The sequence below is a fragment of the Clinocottus analis genome, unplaced genomic scaffold, assembly GCF_023055335.1.
Source record: "Clinocottus analis isolate CAN_PGR_092001 unplaced genomic scaffold, fCliAna1.0.p SCAF_9, whole genome shotgun sequence".
Taxonomy (NCBI): Eukaryota; Metazoa; Chordata; class Actinopteri; order Perciformes; family Cottidae; genus Clinocottus; species Clinocottus analis.
The window spans coordinates 10,920,562-10,940,838 of NW_027176251.1; the positions used below are offsets into that span (position 1 = coordinate 10,920,562).

The 20,277-nt window shown below is 40.6% G+C and overlaps 1 protein-coding gene and 1 long non-coding RNA gene across 7 annotated transcripts; one reads left to right on the forward strand and one right to left on the reverse strand.

Moving 5' to 3' along the window:
• Positions 1–714: 714 nt before the first annotated feature.
• Positions 715–17,486, reverse strand: si:dkey-199f5.8 (beta-1,4-galactosyltransferase 3). Of its 6 annotated transcripts, none has more exons than XM_068569800.1 (8): positions 17,295–17,486; positions 8,459–8,726; positions 7,375–7,658; positions 5,713–5,948; positions 4,759–4,946; positions 4,524–4,646; positions 3,838–3,942; positions 715–3,655 (listed from the first exon to the last, which is right to left on the reverse strand). In XM_068569800.1, the coding sequence occupies exons 3-8, from the start codon at positions 7,646–7,648 to the stop codon at positions 3,412–3,414; spliced, it is 1,170 nt and encodes a 389-aa protein (XP_068425901.1). In that variant the 5' UTR covers positions 7,649–7,658; positions 8,459–8,726; positions 17,295–17,486; the 3' UTR covers positions 715–3,411. The 6 variants fall into 6 exon arrangements, with proteins under 6 accessions (XP_068425901.1, XP_068425902.1, XP_068425900.1 ...); XM_068569801.1 differs by having other exon boundaries at positions 8,455–8,726; XM_068569799.1 differs by having other exon boundaries at positions 7,375–7,734; positions 17,295–17,485.
• A 587-nt stretch (positions 17,487–18,073) lies between these two features.
• Positions 18,074–20,042, forward strand: LOC137781561 (uncharacterized). The gene is made up of 3 exons (XR_011077216.1): positions 18,074–18,193; positions 18,758–19,012; positions 19,750–20,042. It is a non-coding gene; the product is annotated as an uncharacterized lncRNA (long non-coding RNA).
• The last annotated feature ends 235 nt before the right edge of the window (positions 20,043–20,277 follow it).

A 20,277-nucleotide genomic window follows, 5' to 3' on the forward strand; every position in this document is an offset into this window, starting at 1 on the left:
AAATAATGCATACATAACAAATAATACATTTAAAGTATTTTGGAAAACCAAAGGCGTTGCTTTTCTAATCCACCTGACCTTTTAAAAAAACCAGAGGAGCTTGTTAGTCCAACCCTCTGCTGTTGTGTAACACTGCTGCAGTGATGAACTGTATCTGACCCCACCACCCTCTGGTAATCTGTACATGCAGGGTGCCTTCAAATGCTGCTGACTGCACTGAGCTACTCACTGTGCTTACTGTTTCAAATTGCAAAAATGTATTTTTGCTTTTGCATAATTTGAGATTTAGAGGCTGTATTTGTCACAAGTTCAAAAGCATCAGCTCTCAAGAGTCAGAAGTGAGCCACATCCGGGTGAGCTTAATTTTCTCTGCCGACAGCTTCAGCTTGCGTTGAATCCGCTGTTTAAATGTCACATTGCAATGGAGTACTGTCTGAAATTATACAAATTAAAAGGCCTGTTGTTACACAGCAGACAGTTATTGTCATCGTAGGAAAAAGCACAGGTGTTACTAATAACATTAACAAGGGCTGTGGTGTCAGTGTACCAATAAGCCATGATGGCGTGACAGTATAGGCGGAGCTTGATATTTTCACTGGGGGTGTTAAACTGACAAGGTCCAACTATTGTGTGGCCTGTTATGCATAAACATACAAACAGAATGCATCTTGCGTGCACCATTTTGTTTTAAGGGACCGAACAACAACAAAGAGCTTTTGAATAATCAGTTTATTAATGAATTTAAGGCCACTATGGACTGTGCAGAATTCACGAAGAGAGCAGAAATAACTCAGTCACACTGTCCTTGGTTGCTTCAGTACTACCCTGTTATGACTGCTTTCCATTGCTGCAGAGCACATACACATCAGAACAGAGTCAAATTTAACATGAAGTAGAGGAGAAAAAAAAAACATCAGGTCAAGTAAATAGTGTAGACTGTACATTGTGACTTTGGGAATAGAAGCTTCCTTTGTACATGTAGCTCAATACAACAAGGAGCCCTCGGCACAGCAGATGGAAACTTGCATTTCAGTCACAATAACACAGTTTCCAGTTCAAAACAAAGACACTTCAGCATGCTTCGTAATTTCAAGAGGAGCTTGGGTATGCATCATCTCCACATTGGTCTCAGTACATTCCCTCACTAATAAGTTTGCTGCCATGCATATTTAGTCTCAATATAAAAATGCTAAGTTACCAAGTGTTGAAATACTAGCATCGTGAGTGTCGCTAAGGCCATAGGAGTCGAATATGAATTCACATCAAAACGAAAATACTAGTATATAGTATCTATAAATCACAGGAAACCACTCGCAGAGCTTTTCGGCCACTTCAACGGACTAATACCACAATGACGTGTAGATACATTTTCAGTACAATTTCAAAAACAAAATAACTTAACTTAAAATTATGAACTATCCTCATGCCTTCACTAAATGACCATTTTATTTCTGTAAAGGAGAAATCTGAATACCTGTTGGTTTAAGATTTTTGCAAAACAAAATTGAAATATGCTACAAATATTGATAGGAAGAGTTACGGAAAAACCTTCATCACACACACACACACACACACACACACACACACACACACACACACACACACACACACACACACACACACACACACACACACACACACACACACACACACACACACACACACACACACACACACACAAACAAACAAACAAACAAACAAACAAACAAACCACAGCTTTCCACGCAATCGTCTTTGGTTTCAGCCTGTTCACCTGCCAGTACAGCCGCTCCACCCAGAATGGCAGGATAGCTTCGTTCTCTCGGGTTTACAATCAAATCTGTCAGAGTGGAGAGAAGTGAAGAGTGCAGAATACGGGCACAATAGTGGACTGGAAATGTGATAACTTGTGAAACAACTGGCTTTCAGACATAGATTAAAGACAAATTTCTTATGCGCTTGAAACAAAAAAAGATCGCAGGTTTAAAAAGGAGAAAAGAAAAGAGGAAACGCGGCCCGTTTCCTTATTGCTGAGACTCCCACTCGCACAACAATATTGCTTAAGATAACGGAAACGTATAACAAATTTTCAGTTGGAATTTCTACAGTATGTCTGGTTGAAAAAAAACTCATCTATGAGCCAACTTGACAGCGATGCAGTCAAACAATATGTTGTGGGGTTTTAAATGATCAAATTGGTCCAAGTCGGTCACAGAATTCTTTCTGAACACAAACAAGGACAATAAAACCCTCCAATTGAATTGAACATGTATCACAGCTAAACAACTTCAATGGCCCACCAACAGCAAACCATCATGTTGTGCTTTGGGCTCAAGCCAATTGAACCAACTTGTTTGTCTCTATGGATACATTTGGCTTCTGTGAAACAGGTAATTTCGCAACGATATAGATTACGGACAGGAGGGGCAAAAAGATACATCATGAAGATTGACTGCATATAAAGCGTTATAGGAGGAAGCTCACACTCTTGAGACACACGTACATATGGATGATGTTGAATGTTTGCTAGACACTCAATTTTGATTTGAGTCTCAGGCTCATCTGAAGGCATATAACTGATAATCAATACCTGCTACCTCATACACAAAAGCGTGCCAAAAAACACTCAAATGTTCTAGATATGGGATATGTTGAAATTCGAAAGGCTGAACTGATGCTACATAGAGGAACTGTACCTTTGGCCATGTGTCCAGTGTCCTCAACTTTGAAAACACTAGAAAGAGGAGACAGTCTTTTGATACACAAACCAAACGGATAAAGGGCCACATGTCGGTAAAGACGTCTTTATACGAGAGCTGAGATATTTGAACCGATGCAATATGTGCATTGCTAAGCAGTAATAGTATCAGTAATACACAAATATGTCTAGTTCATTCATTCAGTACTCCTTGTAGCAGCTTCCCACACTCAACTTGAAACAACCATCTCCTTCACTCATTGGCGCTGGAAATTTGCAACTATTGCTCTAATAAACCAGATATTCTAAATAATGTAAGGTACGACTGAAAGAAGAAAAAAAAGAACAAGCTTCTAAGGCATCACAAGGCTTAACCAGCAACAATGGCGCTGTAGATATATATAAACTCATAGAGTCTAACTTTTACCCCTCACTCTTCACTGTGGCTCCCCTTGGAAGAATAATCAGTCATGTACAGAAACCGAGGAGGAGAATCGTTACCTAGGGGTTGACAAATTCAGGTCAATTGTTTATATTTTTTGTGAATTAGGTGAACCACCCAAATGAGCCCCCCACTGTCTGCAGGCAGTTTGATGTTGACTAAATAATTCCTCCACAAACTGATGACGAATCTTAAATTGAAAAAACTCCCGGCAATTGAGAAGAAAATCCACCATCCTACAGCATGTTCCAATTGGATTATGCCATTGAAGTTATTCCAGAGTGAAGCACGATTAGCGGTCTCTTGGTGCAGACCTTTTCTCTCTGTGGCCCTCTTCGAGTTTGGCTGGGTCTTTGGCAGTTTTTTTCACTGCAGCTTTGGCAGGAGGTGGTGGTGCATGTAGACCGGCCTCGGTGCCGATGTTGACAGTGATGTTGGTGTAAAGGGGCAGGTACTGCCGGGAGATTGTCTCATATTCAGCTGTGTTCATCCCATCCGACTTCCAGGTCTGACGCGTCTTGGCCAGCATGTTGAACCTTTACATAGAGAGCAGACAGCACAGTGAATATCAAAGTGTACTGTTGCATTTTACTGGTACAGTTAAAAGCATAGCAAACGGCTCCGTTTCTGCCATTTCCAAGATGTGATCAAGCAGTGCAGAATTCATCGTCCTGAACTTCAACACATGAAACCAAATGCATCAACTTGTTCACCGTACCTCTTAGGGTTCACACCATTGCCTTTGTCCAGCTTGTGTTTAATCATCTTGTAACGGCCGACTTTCACCGATGGACGAGTGATGTACATCCCCCCCAGGGTCACTCTGAAAAGACGGGGAACACATGTTAGTCTTTCTAACAGCACTACAGAGGAACGAAAACATTGACTGTGTATCCATAACACAATTGATCTACTTTGAATTCTGAGTTCAGACGTTGTTGGAGAAAAAATTATTTATTCTCTAATATATGCCATTTCATGCCTTGTGACAAATGGGTGAATTCTCCTCTACCTAATAAAACTGTGTGAAATATCTGGTTGTTCCTGGCCAAAGAACAAACATCATTGTTATCTTTATGGATAAATGCAAAACGTCATGAGGGCTACTGGTGATTGTGTGTTTTATGTATTTAGGAGGTACCTCTCCAAGAGATCGGAGAGTCCTAGTCTAGGATGTGTGATTTGTTAGCATTATGTCGCATTTCAGACTCTGTTTCTTCTTTCCGAAAAATAAATGTCCTGATAAATGATTTTACAACCGGTGTCGAGTAACAATTTTTCTAACAGGGGTCATTCAAGCAGAGCTTGGAAACTGAAAACCTCAATGTCCGACTGGCTACATGTGCATTATTTCCACACTGAAACATCCTATTGTGAAGAGCATCTGGCCTCAGCGGTTCTCACCTGGTTCCAATGTCGTCGTCCTCTCCACCCCAGCCCCAGTAGTTGTTGGGAAAGCCATTCATCTTGAGGTAGTGCAGTGGCGTCAGAGCTGACACTCCTCCAAAGTACATCTTGTACGGAAGCCTGAAGTGGATAAAAGGTATTGAGAATAAAAGGTGAAACACAGAATTTGCGATGGTTCTATCTGTGAAGAGTGAACCCTTCAATGGACATTCACAGACAAGAAAGGACATACTTGTAGCCAAACTTGTCCATGGCAATGGCGGCATGCTTCGGGTTGGAGTCGCAGACGTAGGTGTTGCGATCGTCCTCGGGGATGAGGTCCACATCATGGAAGAAAAGACAGTCCCAGTCTTCCTCCTTCATCGCCTCCCGGAAACCCACATTCATCAGCTTGGCCCTGTTAAAAGTGTAGTTTCCGGCCTGCAGAGTAAACGCAGGCACCTAACGTTAGAGTAGGCTGTGCGTCACAATCGTCTCACCTCACACACTGGTCTACCAAGTGAGGTGGCAAGCAAAAAACAGCAGACCTACAGTTATGAAATGTAAATAATTGTAATATTCCTGTATATCAATACTGGAAGAAATTAGAAAGTCAAACTTGAAGTGAGCCATGATTCACAACATAAAAACGTCCCATTATATAACTTCAACATTCACCAGTGAATATAAATATAGACCTACTTCCCGTTAATACACAAACAATGTTAATGTTGAGTCATTTTTTAAGCCTTAATCAGGTGTTTGTTCTCCAATTCACAACCTACTTTGTATATTTTGGGAGGTACCCGCTAAGCAGAGACAGCGCACGAAGACAGATTCAGTTACATGAAATTATGCGCAATCACAAATCCAGTTCAAGAGGTGTAAGAGATCAAATGCTGAGGAGCACACATGAATCAATTTTTACATCAGCTAAGGAGATTAAACCCTTTAAGCCACTTCAGCATTCTGATCCTCCAACATGCACATACAGCGATGGCCCACTAGAGGGCCCTGTATGTCTAGTCTGTACTGTTACGGATACAAAACTCAGACTGCACACAGGCCAAATTAACAAGGTAATAACATCCAATAAAACAAAATAAAAAACAACCACATGTTTCCATATGTAAAATCGATACCAAGCAAAGCACTGCTAGAAATGTACTTATTTTCATCACATATGACTTGGTGTAGTGTGTTTTACCTGGTGAATGACGTAAATTCCATAGTTAAGCTGCTGTCTCTGGAGAAAAGGATGCAGGTAGTATAGTAAGAACTTCAGGTGGTGTTCTCGGTGTCTGTGGGGAATAATGATGGCTGTTCGGTGCCTCGCCTCACAGTCAGGCGGCCTGTAGCGTCCGCCTCGCACCACCAGGGGGTTTTTCCTCTGAACCTGTGCAATCGTGAGCCCCGATGGAAAGCTGACGTGTATCGGCCCACCTGTGAGCAGAAACCGCCCATTACCAATAGGAAACAAGATACATTTAATGTTATGAATGCAAACAATCTGGTTTGAGAATTAGCGGTTATAAGTTGATTGTGACATGCAGGTTCAGTTTGGGTGCGTTTGAAAATGTTACAGCGCAAGTTCAAGCAAATAGGAGCACAGAATATTTGAGAATGCAAACCAGGTAAATTATTTCTGCTGCACGTCACACTGGAAATGCTCACCGACAAGTATGAAGACACTTCTTTGCAGAATTGACTCTGTGAAACCCGTTTCCTCTTTGCGATTCCTGCTCACTTACATGACTAAATGTTCAATGACCTAGTTCTACCGAAACATTACGCGGGATCAGATTTAATGTTCGTGCAAGTTTTCATTCACTCTGCATTCAAATGAACAAAAGCAAATCAGTCTAGATGTCTTTCAGTGACGCTTTCCTCCATAGGGGAACAATGCCTCCAGCAGAACAGAGCGGTCCTAACTCTGATTATGTGTTGACAACCACATGATGCGCAATGTGCATTATTCTGCAAAAATGATGCAAAAAAAATATTTATAATCTATTTTACATTTTAACAGACAACATTAACAAACAACCTGAACACTACCAAACATGATTTAAATCATTACATTAAAAAAAAAAGGGACATCACAACTAATGATATCGGCTGATAATTGGGGCCATAATATATTTCAATAGATGCATCTCCCTTCATCTTTTTGAAAACAAGTCAATGAATATGGACAGTGATGCATGTTTGCCTTATGTCTTATTGTTGTCTTTGTTGGTGTGTGTTGCCCCAATATATTTAACAGGATTATCATTTATCTTGCCTCTTCTTTTCCCCCCATTTTGTACCAGAAATAATACAAAAAGGTAGCCAAATGGCCTTTGGCTCAGTTATCTGCACATAGTTTAAATCTGCAGGCTAAGTTTTCCTCATGCAGAGCACTTCAAGAGTATATTTAGATCTTTAGTGCTATATTAATACTTCATGACCACATTTTTAAAGATGTGTTTTCACTTTGGAATTTTAATCATCAGTGTCAAAAAGCCAATTTACTATACAGCCACTGGAAAACAAACTAAATAGTTTTAGTTTGTTTAAACTGCATACCTTGCACCTAATACGCCCCCGTCACTACGTTAAGAATTCAATTGAAATGGAATTCTGTTCAATTTCAATTGAACAGAATTTAGCCTTATAAATTATTGATGGTTCTCCCTGGCAATTTTTTTGCAGGAGGGACTCATCAGCTGCAATCAGTAACTCATAGTCAGAAGGGAAAACGTAAGGACGACAACATGTTAGTTGGGGGGAAAATAGCCAAATTAGTTCATAAATAAATGTTGTACTTAGAGATTGAGCTACGTTCAGTAACAGACTGAATGACACAAAAGCTGACAGGACCACTCACCAATAAAAGGGGACGTCTTAGGGCAGTAAGGCATTTCTTCTCCCTGGCTATGAGTTTTGGCGAGATGGGAGAGGTTGGCATATACATCCCCTCCAGCGATGCTCGCTGCCGTGTGGTTGCGGCCTGACAAACCAGTGGTGTCAGGCTTTCGGAAGATGCCAATGAAGTAGGAAACCCTCTTCTGGTATCCCTCTCGGGACAGCAGTGCCATGACCACCAGTTGAATGCCCAGGAACATGAAAAGGTAGCGCCATTTGGACTGGATGCTGATCATGGCGCTGGCTCTGAGTTGTCAAAGCAACAAGGGTCAGGTCGAAGAAAGTGTAGAAAGTCCCTTTGGTCTCTGATTTAATCCTGAAACTAAATAAATTCACCGCAAGCAGAAGCAAAATTCAGAAAGGGGATGGTTGCCAACTGTAAATTTGATGTTGTAGGTGGCTCACACACCAAGTCAAATATACTGTGTGTACCTCCTTTAAAATATGGCACCCCTCTTGAATGTGACAGATACTTTAAGCTGAATTACATGTAATAATCTGTGGCAAGATAGAGTAAGAAAATAGGACATGGAAAGCAAAATATATATAAAATGGACAAAAAGTAAAACAAAAAAGGCACTTCTGGTAGGCTGTAATTTAGAAAGACCACCAAGGAAAGGAAAAATAGAAAAATACTCTAAACCAAGAAAAAGAAAGTCTGGTCTACTTTGTTTCTTTTTCACTGCATCCCTCGCTGCAGGCCACTATGTGGCAAATATCTCCAAAATTGAAAGTTGGTCCAATTTGTGATTGGTGTGGGGTGGTGATGCCAGTCCCACATCATGTACTTTCACCCCCGTTAAATTCCATCTGTTGCCCTGTGAAGCTCATTCTCCTCCGGTCAAATAAACGGCAGCGTCAGTGTCTCTCGCTGAACTCTCTCTTCCTCCCTTTGTGAGCTTTATGCTGCCTTCTGTTCTCCCTCATGTATTCTCCTGAGGGAGGCCTCTGCAACAACAACAGCCGCCATGACAAAAGGGAGCAAATGCAGCCGTATAGGCCCTATACTTTACAGAGGATTACACAGCTTCCATGGACTCACTCACTGGCTGGCTAGCTGGCTGGCTGGCTGCAGGGACAGGGAGAGTTGACCATGATCAGTGTGGGAGGAGGGTTTGTGTGCATGTGGAAAGTCAGGCTGAGAGAAAAAAATAAATGGGGGAGGAGACTGAGGAAGGAGAGCTTAGATTCCAATTGTTATTGTCGTATAATGATGCAATCCACAGCTCTGAGACACCTCGAGTAGCTCACTGGACCGACAGCCAGTGGGCTCACTGGATGGACAGCAATAGGACCAGTCACTCCAGCTCACCTCTGAAAGACAAAACACAGAAGAGGAGTTACACTGACTGATCCCCTTTGGTTCAAACTGTTGACATCAGCAACTTTGTACTTAGAGCAGAATGCTTTTCCAAACCAAACAATGACTGATTGTGTGCAATACAGGCCCAACACATGGATTGTGTTTGTTTACATGGAGACTCAAAAGCACAGTTGGATGGCCTTGATTAATCAGGCCCAGCATGGTCTACACTGCAGATGCCTCCCCAAAGAGAGGCCTGCTGACCGCAGCGGATGGCTAACGGGAAGCCACGCACTGCCATGCGGATAAAACTTTTGCATTCAAGAGCCAACAAACTTAATAGCACATTGCTGCAGGCTGCTGCAATGTGGCATTTGCGGACCTTGCATAATCCTTAGCCTGCTCTGGTGCTGTCTGCTGCAGTGTCCAACACATTCTCAGTCGCAAATCAATTAGTGCTTGTTAAAGAAGCTACTCTAAGACCACTAATCCTAATCCCACTCAATACTACCAGACTGGTGGATAGACCGAGCTAGACTAGAGCAGCTTCTAACCTCTCACCAGCAAATCAGAAAACAAAAACAAACATGCAATTCCCAAAAGTCAAGAATTCTAGCCTGTGCCACTAAATGTCTAAAACCATAAAGAGTTGCAATGTCTCCCAATGTTTGTGGATTCCACAGCAGATGTTTAAGACATACAGGCTAATATCCTCTCACGGAAGAAAGAAGGCTCGTTACTGGGCCAAATTGTGCTTTATAAACCAACGTGCACGATTCTTATGTCAGTTGTTTGATTCTTACTGAATCCTGTTGGTGCTGACATCTTCAGCCCTCAGAGCATATCTTGCTAATTACAGAGAAGGAAATAATGTGTTTGTTGGCAGTAGTCTGTCAATCACACTCTACAAAAACACTACACTAGATACAGAATTATCAGAGAGACAGATAAAGCTAAAGACACAGCGAAAAAAAAAAAAATAGACTTGAGTGCTCCAACAATAGATGGAGAGAAAAGGAACATTACTAGGTTGTATTACCAGGGATTACTATTCTTACTGTAGTTACTATACGTAGTCTTGATAATTTAAAGAAAAAAACTTTTACACTACGTTGGCATCAAATTTTTACATTCAAATCTACAATGCAATGTAGTTGTATAAATGATTGCATGAATTACAAATTCGACTCAAATGTTGTCATATCTGACAGGAAATGGTTTAATCAACAATCCAGGTTTACTTTAATTGCAAAAACTATGATCGAAACACACGGCTCACTTGATCAACCACACTGATGAACTGATAACATCTGACAAACTCGGGTTTACTGAACTGTAGGGCTTGAATGCACTTCTGCATTTTGATTCGACAGCGAGGACTTTTAGTTCAAAGATAATAAAAGGTTTTTCCTCTAAGGATCAAAACGGAAAGGAAAGCCTCTACTTGCCGCTGCAGATGATTTTGATCTGCATGTGGAACTGTGAGCAGATGGGAGCTTGACCCCTCTCACTTTGCCTGGCCCCTTAACCCCATGGATTAAGAATATGGCTCATAAAGATCAAAACATTAATGCTTAATCCCACAGCAGGAAAAAAAATCAACTTCTGAGAAGTGTCCTGGAAAATGTTCTTCTACTAAATGTTCTACTTTGGAAATGTTTTTTTTTTTTTTTAATGCTCACCAGATAAATGGTTTTAATGGCAAAACATATCTGATAACATAAATGTACTGTGTAAGTATAAACCACTATATGACTCAGCATCATGCATTAGGAAAACCCCCAGAGAGTGAATCCAAACTTACTATTACAACAGGGTGAATGATGAGTCTGTATCACTTCAGTGCTTGGGGCTTATGTCGTGCTGGAGCTGGCTTTTACAATCAGAGAATTTGGCAGCAGGCATCTTTGCCAACAAAGCTCAGGCACGGACTTAACACGCATATAAAAGAGATCCAGTGACTAGATTTCGACGAATCGGTCCGTGTGAGCCAAAAGGCTAAAGAGTGACCCAAAGAGAGAGAAGGACAAAGCAAACTAAGGGGAGCTGGAGGGGTAGCGGGAAAGAGGCCAACCGTCTGGTAACACCATGTTTTTTTTATTCATTTCTTTTTCTCTCCTGCACGAATATCCTTCCTTTTTACATTTAGAAAATTAAAATAGGTAGGTTTAGCATGAGATACTGCAGCACACTAAAGCCAGTATTTTTATGGACTTGCTCCCAGCACCGCTACACTCCTTTTTGCATTTATTTAGCTCAGTGTGCAATGTGTAATTTAAAGAATGATGGCATATAACAGCCGACAAATGGGACCTTTTCTTTTCTGCCTATGGGGCATTAATACTGCATATGTTCACATGGATGCTTGCACACACATGAGTGAATGCAAGAGCAGCCATCAGGGCGAGCATGGGGGTTAGAAAATAGAGGCAACAAGGAAATGAAAGAGGTGTACAGTAGGGGAGCTATATTTAGACACCATCGAGGGACTAATAGCTTGTGCACGCACTGCTGTTCAAATCCTAAAGAGACAGCATAATACTCGTGCACAGCTCATGACAGTCCCAGAGGGAGATAAACAAATAGCCAAACGAAGTGGTGGGTGTGGGGGGAGTCTCTAGTGACAAACATTTGAGTCTACCCCCCCCCACTCCATATTTATTCTTCACCCATCAAGGCGATCCATTCCCAGATCAGAACCGATCAGCAGCATTTATGCACAAATCATATTTTTAACAGAAGAGTCATTTATGACCCGTAATGGGTTACTTCACAGTAGGAAGTTATCCGAGCCAGACATTCCAGGCGCAGCTGGTTCACATCATATGAGCAAAGCACAGGGTCGAGATGTGGCCCATCCATGCTCGAGTACAATGATATTATATTGATAAAATGGACTGCAACGATTTTAAAACTAGCATTTCGGTTTAGTGTTACTGCAAGAAAGACAGACAAAAACTACTAGCTTTTCATTTTAGAAGTCCTTAAGAGGCAATTAAAGCAAGTAAATGCCTGCAAAGCAAAAAAAGGGCCAAAATGTATGTAAATAATGACGAGGAATGCGCAACACTTGTGCTTGAAATATTTTTAAGAAAGCACAAAAAAAATGATAAGTTTGGTACAAAACCTAGTCTAGGTCTGCCCTGTCTAGTAAGGGCCTTAACCTTTTCACCCCGCTGAAGCACACAGGACGGCTCTGCATAAAGCCTAGTTTATGCTTCTACGTCAAGTCGACGGCGTATGTACGCCATCAATGTGACGCCGTCGTTCAGCATTCGAAGTTCTGCGTCGAGGGACCGCGTTGCTCTGCAATTCACAGACATGTCGCCAGGTGTGTGTGGCTGTGTGGTTTTAGGGGTTATAGAGTTGGAGCTCATCAATATTGAAGAGCAAATGCTTATATTGCAAATGTTGAACCGCAGGCGACAGGGAAGACGTTTGCGGAGTTGGTCTGTACGACCACTAAAAAAAAAAAAAGCAACTGCCGGAAATTACGTTCTGAGCGGACCAATCACAGCGCTTGCGGTCTGCGTCAACGCGACGTGTAGTTAGGATTTTTGGGTGGTGCGTGTCAAGCTAAGGCGTCGGGGTGACGCAGAAACATAAACTAGGCAATAGAGGAAGAAGCTCACACATCTGCCCAAGTGTGTCATCAGTTCTATATGACGGTCTATTAAGGATGAGTGAGTGTTTCTCAGCCTTAAGTGTGGCCTTCCTGTTAAATATGCTAAACTATTGTCGGGTAAAGAGTCCATCAAATCCCACTTGCTTTTGGCTCAGAGATTAACGTTAAGCTTTAATTCAGCGATTTGGCATACCGCTTTTGCTATGACGACGAGTTATTCATCTCTCTGGGAAGCATTTATCTAACTACTGTAATCAACTGGAATAATGTCCAGATCTGTGGGCTGAAGAGAGCAGGAAGCGCAGAAGTGGAAATGGAAACACAAAAATCTGGTCGGAACAGAACTGTAAACAAAATTTCCATTATTATTTTAAAAATGGGTGGAGCATGTTAGAGGCCTGGAACTAGACGCAAGAGAACTTCAACTGAGATGTTGAAGACTTAAGTGATTTTATAAGAGAAAACTTCTCCAGTAGCTTTTTTTCCATGAACTTAAACTTAATCCACTTCAAGTCTCCAGTGGGGGGATGTTTTAAAACAAACGAAAGCATGAGGGGTGTGCACACATGGTCAAGTTGTGTCTATTGTCAACCAATAGCATTCTTTCTTGCTTATTGATTCACCTCTGTTAAGCTATACATTGAAAAAGAAAAAAAATTGACCAAGATTAACCATCACTCAGCTGTTTCAGAATAATGGACAGCTCTGTTTGTTGTGTGTTGCGTGAGTTTATGTGTAAAGTTGCGATGCCGTCACTGTCCGTAGTGCTGACGGAGCAGAGATTGATAGGCAGAGACACTGCTTCTAATCCTGATTGTGCTCCATCGGTTGTAAAGAGAACGTTCCGCCCCAATTAATTTTCGAGCCATCTTTCCACATTGTAGCTACACACAGACAGAAGGGAAACAACAGTGAAGCGAAGGGACAGTCAACAGGAGAGATAGTTGCAAGCTGTTGAAAGGTTGCAAACACCCACTGATTTTAGAGAATTGTTGACGAATTAAAAAATATATATGTCAGTGTCGGGCCGTCAGGGCCTTCTCAGCCTAAACAGAATCACAAAGTTATAGCATTTTTATTTATTTTTTGGAGTGAGTGAAATTGAGTCGGTGGCCTTCCCAAAATGTTGTCTTGCCTCCAGCACTTGGCAAATCTGACTGCTGTCTTCATGGAAAACGCTCTTCTTTCAAGCTTTGCACTTGTGGTTTTCTGTTATTTGTAATGGAAATTGTGGCATTATGTCGAGTTGGTGTTGTTGGATGTAATCCATGTAGTGAACTGGGAAAGGTACCTTCAAAAAGGAAAAACAGAACTGTCTCTTTTTGGCTGGAATTAAGCAAAGCAGAAACAATCCCCATTGTGAAATGTAAGGAAATATAAATTTTTTTAAAAAGCTATAATTTTTATTATATGTATATATGTTTTTTTAATGTATATTTCCTTACAAATGACAGAAAACCACAAGTGCAAAGCTTGTGTGTTTTCCATGAAGACAGCAGTCAGAGATTTGCCAATTGCTGGAGGCGGGACAACATTTTGGGAAGGCCACCGACTCAATTTTCTCTGCAAGAAAAACCCTGACTTCTCAAGATCTCAATTAACCATCAACATATATAAAATGGCTAATATTTGACCTAATTTTAGGTTGTTTGAGTCCGAATAAAAACACTAATGCAAAACAAACTTACTGAACAAGCGAGGTAACACTAAAAAAGTTGAGCCCATTACTTGGACATCGACGTTAGAGGAGTTTCAATGTTAGCTGTGTAACTTTTCTTGGCTATAGTGTTGTATTAGAAGGCATATTCATGTTATGTCCAGTCTATTAATATACACAAAGAGGAGATGAAAAATTGGTCCAAAATATTTGAAACTGATGGGAAAAATGTATTGCTCGTCTCTGGCCTTGGTTACACCTCGCATTAGCATAAGTCTGGTGATTCACGTGTGTGCGATCGGACCTCATTTTCCCGCACAGTATGCAAATAAGCAAGTTTGTAAAGACCAAATGTGTTGTTGTTTTTAACTCACAGAAGCAGCAATAGGCAAAAGGAAAAAATCAAAGTAATTTTAACAAAAATCTATACATTATGTTAGTACAGAAAAAGGCATTGCATTCTGTTGACTAAAAACTAAAACTAAAAGCCTGTTAAATGAGAAACATGTTGGCTTTTCTAATGATTTAGCCCTTTAAAAACAAATGCTTATTAATATTATCCTCTTTGGTCTAATATTTCAGCGCCTGGATTGCGTTCCTGTTAAACCGGTTTTAAATAATATTTAAAACCGGTTTATATGGGGCAAGGCTCCCCATATAGACTTCTGACTATATTCATCACTGAGTGATGTATATTACAAATATAAACTGTGCGCAGCAGCATTAGTGTGATTCTGGGGTCATCGTGACTTGACATTAGTCATGTTTTGCATCTCGATAGCAGCAAAGCAAATCTGTCAAACAAAGTCTGGAATGAAAGCATTGATGTTCTCCCTCTCCGAAAATTTGAACTTGTTGTCTGTTGAGCTTTTCACTAGAAACCATCAATACTGTCTCTATACATTGAAAATACTAACACTGATTTATGGTGTTGCAATAAGAATTCCACTAAATAAAAATTAAAACAAAAATAGATAGCTCTCAGTGGGAAAGCTTTCTCTTAGCTATGAAAGATTAACTAATCGAGGAAGAACAACTGGTCTCTGCTATTACTCATACTGAGGTCAGTGTACGCTAATTAATGGAGTATTGCAACTGGCTTTTAATTCTACAGATGTGGTCAGCAAATCCCGCAAACAGCTCTTGAACAACAACATCATCCTTTCTAGGCTGCCAAGACAGAGAAATATTATTTCCACAAACCAAAGTCAGTCTTTAAAGGAAAACAGACTGAAGGTACAAGCAGTTTTTGTATACTGTATATGCAAGCAGGCCTTCTCTCTCTCTCTCAGGCACCAACCAAGCAAGACCAGGCACTGAAATAATGTGCAAACATGTCCTGGGAAAAGAAGTGTCTGCATAACAACGTGTGCCAGCATCCTTGTCATGGCAACCCATCCTGAGCCCAGGCCATTCATCGCGGGTGCAGCTGGTACATGTCTCTATGGTTGTTCCCTCAAGTCCGACTCTGCTGGGACAAACTGCTCTCGGGGGACACACTTCATCAATCTCCTCCTTCCTCACACTTTCTCTTCTCATCTTTCTGCCTTTGGTTGATCAAAACAATTAAATAAATGGAGCAACAAGTTACATGAGAAAGGAGAGAGTTGACCCCACAGATTAGATAAAATACAAACTAAATTAAACTGCAAGTTCCCGATACGGACTAGGCCTTAAGTGATTGCCAACAGTTGCTTCATGGAAAAAAGGGTTGGGCAGACAACACTTGTGCTATCTTATATACACAATCTAAGACAATATCTAGTCCCAAATCACTGTGACTATGGCAGTTGATTAAAAAACATCTGCTGTAGCAATAAGATGATTGGAAAAACTATATCATGAGATTAGAATAAGCATTGCTCATGCATACCCAGTTACAGAAAAACAACCTCAATTGCATTAATCTGCAATAACTGTCGGTCGTCATGCGCCAACTGCCGAGGGGAACCTTGTATGCTCTGCCAATAATTGAGATTCAGGGACAGTAAAAGTGAAGATGTGAGAAGAGGAGATTGTACATTGTTTGATGCACATAGAGCAAACACTGTTATTGGCTCGTCTTAAATTGTTCCAATGTATTTGCATTTCAATTGTAGCTATGGTTAATTAGTGTATTGTGGTCAGTTACCATTACTAGGCATTGTTTATTAATTTATGACAACAAAGTTATAAAAAAGATAATGTTTGTGATGCAGGTATGCCTTGTTGAGGCCCACACCTGTGTTAATTTTAAAAGATTGCATGTGCACCTTTGTCCTAACACGGAAGTGTGACTATGTTTTTAAGGGGTGTGCAGAGCAAATCCTCCTTAAAATACACATTATCACAAAAAAAAAATCTAGCTGTCGTCACTATTTGTCAAATTGTCATTCTTCATGTAGAAAATCAAGATCAAGTAAGTTCTTACTCATGCCTCCTGCGTTTGTCGTCAAGTATTGACTCAATCTATCTGACAGCTTAGAGGGGGAGGGGTCCGCCCAGCAGACTCTTTTGTTCCACCGAGGAGGGTATACATGACAATACAACAAAAAAGTAAATAAGGGAAACCGTTAAACTAGTTTCACCTTAGTAGCATGAAAAGTGATACGAAATGGCGAGGTCAGCTTCACACTCCTTGATAACAGTGACCGGCATCGGCTTTGGTCCATGAGTAGTTAGCCGTTATTAAGTGTAATGGTTTGCCACTAGAGTTAGTACCAGACTTTTTATTTCATCATCGTTTTCATTGTTGCAGAGACGCAAAACCTTTGAGCGGTTTGTTGACCGACAAAAAAAAGTTGTGTAAGCAAGTTGTGCAAGCATTTCGGTGAAGTAACGTGGGTTAAATTGCCCTGACATTTGTACAAACATCAACTTCGACCCCGTCGGCTGTGTACGTTTGCCTCTTTAAGTGTAACTTAGTTATCCAACGAAAAACGCACACGTTCACATACAAGAAACCAGATAAAACGTGACCATTAGTGGTCAAATGTAACGTCCACGTTATTTTTGACGCTAAGATCTTTCAACCATTGACCGATATGAACACTTCGGACGTCACCCGAAGCGAGAGTTAAGCAATCACACTTTTAACAAACTTAAGTATTGTAAACTCAGTGGAGGAAAAGCTGTGCTCACCCAAACTCGTCAAGTTGATCCTCGCCAGCTGTGTCGACGAAGACGAGCCGAGCAAGCCGCTGCGGGTTAACTGACGTCGGTTCGCTACTAGCTAGCTAGCTAACGGCCACACACACACACACACGGGGCTATCTCCGGGTTTTTTTTCCGCGCTGTAATTAACTGTTTTATTCTTACCAGCCGGTCTGCCTTTGTCCCCGGGCAGGCGAAGTGGCAGTTAGCCGTCGATATTCGCTACAATACTTCCCTCCATGACACGTCCGGTGTGTTGTGAAGTTGACGCTGTGTGGTCGCCGTGATGTGCTGTAGTCGGGAGAAGAGCGAATGAGCGGAGTGAGTTTCGCTCAGTCGTTTCTTCCCCCACCCTTCGATGGAAATCCCAAATTACACTGCGGGCCTACAGAACAGACCCTTTCGTTTTTGTTGTTTTGTTTCCAACATGAGAAACCTATGACCGCGCTGTTTTACGTATGTATTGTTAAATGCAGTAGTAGTAGGAGTAGTAGTAGTAGTAGTATAGTTCAGCTGTAGTGGTGGTCTTTAGTATGAAGTCCGGGTTTAAGGTAGAATTAGAGGGTAATGTTAGGTCTGTATATATGTACTATATTTAGGCTTTACACACCCAACAACTAAACAACATAAACACATTCATTTATTAAGACTAAACTGAGGTTATTAACGTTAATGAAAATCCATAAATAGTCTAGATGTGTAGAACTTGTCTGAGACTGCCCGAAGTGCCTGAGCCAATACTTTAATAATAAAGCCATAAAAGCGTGTGTATTTTAAGGCCCATTGCCCAGTTGGTGACTTTTAACAAGAAAAAAAGAGAAATCAACAAAAATATCAAATGACGTTTCAGGTCCGGAACTTAGAACAAACAAATGTTCTGGTTCTCTGGTTCATGTTTGTGTTCCATGTTTGTTTTTGTTCTTTGAGCACTTTGTCCTCATTACATTAATGATTGTCCTGAGTTATTGTTTAAATAAAGCCACATTTTCAAGAACATGACAAAAAAAAATACACTAAAGAAAACACATTTCACATTTCATACAGGAGGTTGTTTTGCAGTTAAGGTAAGTAATCTTACATTTGCTTATTTATTTTTTACCCATAAAAATCATTGGTGGAAATCACTAAGCCCTAGCTACAATAGATTATTTCCAATTTCTGTTACTTTTATTAAACTTCTCCTTGAATACAATCCAGAGGTAAATATGGTATTTTTTTCCTCCACCACGGAGTTATTAGTTATATTTGCAGATTCAGATACAGGATTAGAAATCAACAACTACATTACGATGTGAAGTTTGTTATAGATCTCCCAGGGGGAAATTCTACTTTTAGTACTTTGATATCAATACTTTTGTACTTTTACTTAAGTAAAAAGGTGAGAAGACTTACTTGTAACAAAGTATTTCTAATGTTACAATGGCATTGCATCCTTGACTCAGGTAAAATATCTCGGTACGTCCTCCACATCTGATTGCGTTCATATGCATGCTAATGCTAGTTGTAATTAATAAAAGCCAAACAGAAATATTGCGGATTAGTTACATGAAAATAATTACAAAATCAGTTTATTCTGTGGCTGCCAGTACAATGACTTTGTTGTTTTGTCATGTTTTTTGATTGGATAGTACTAAAATGGCAGTCCAACCACATCTGTACCAGCTATTTCATCACAGGCCCTCTGCGGCTCAAACCAGCAAGGATGCTTTGGTGTCAGCCTTCTGGCGCAGACTCTTCCCTCGAAATAACTTTGGTCAAAACTCCAGGCTGGATCGAATCTTTTTCGCATTGTCAACCTCGCCAGAGCAGGCCATACCACTCTGTCCCTACTATTTTGACCAGGTCACTTCCAGGCTTCCTACCAGAGACCTAGTGACACACGGGTGAGTTCCACTTAACATCAAATCATACTTAGATGGGTTCCCAAACCTCTAACAAACGGTGACCTTGGGACTGTTTATCATCTTAATCAATTTTAGATTATCTTATTACTCCAACTTAAAGTAAATGTACTAGTCAAATCTGAGCTATTCCTCAAGAGTCTTTGGAGCTTGAATGGATTGTTCGGATCTTTTAAAGTGGGGTTGCATGGCAATCGGCAGTTTGGAGAAGCAGACACAGAAGTATAAGCAATGTATTGTTGATGGTAGGGGCAGTAGCAAAACACATTTTAGCCCACTTAAAAAATGTGCTATATTTAGAATATTTTCACTGTTTAACATTACCATTCAGAACACAACTGAAAGAGTTATATCCACCTATGTTCAAAGCCACAACTTATGTAACTGGTCAATATAAAAACACCATGTTGGAAAAGGCTGTCTTTTACAAATTGTTTTAGTTGTTGACCTCGTCTACATCAATACAAGTTTCTGTGCTGCTACAGCAGCTAGTTTCTCCAAACTGGGGGAGTGCCGACCGCCATCGAATGTCGGTAACACATCGACGATGAATAAGTACCTCATACAACCCCACTTCAGAACACCCAAACACTCTCTTTAACCTGTCCATGTAAATACACACTATTGGTTGACAAAGGTCAAATTTGCTGTGCAAGTTTTACTGGTGCTGCCACTTGGATGCTATAATGATCGGTCTTCCCCCCTCTTGTGGCCGTAAGGGAGTGCTACAACATCCAGCTGCACTGTTTTAACTCATGGGCAGACATAAAACAAGAAAGGCAGAGGGCCACGAAGCAACACAGAAGGCAGAATTTAAGCTACAAAGTGGATGCCCAACCCTGCATCGGCATCCGCCTGGGTCTACTCTGTCAACAACAAAATCCAAACACTGGCAGGAGTATATCCACAAAAGAGTATATTCATATGATGTATGGCCTCCGCTGCTAACAACCTGAAGTTTTTGTCTCATAACCATTAATACATTCAGTTTTATTAAAGACATGAATGTTCAGCATGTGTCTGATGTTTGATGCAATACCACTATGAATAAAACTTAATATTCATTCATATTTTTAAAAAATCAGACTATTACACAATGTATTTAGATATAATTTGTCTGTCATCAAATTCATCCTTAAGGTTAACAGTTACCATCTGGTTTGACAAGTGTCAATTTTTTGCAGGTTTAATTAACACTTTTAGTTGATGACAAGAAAAATCACAACACAATGCTGGTTGTACAATTA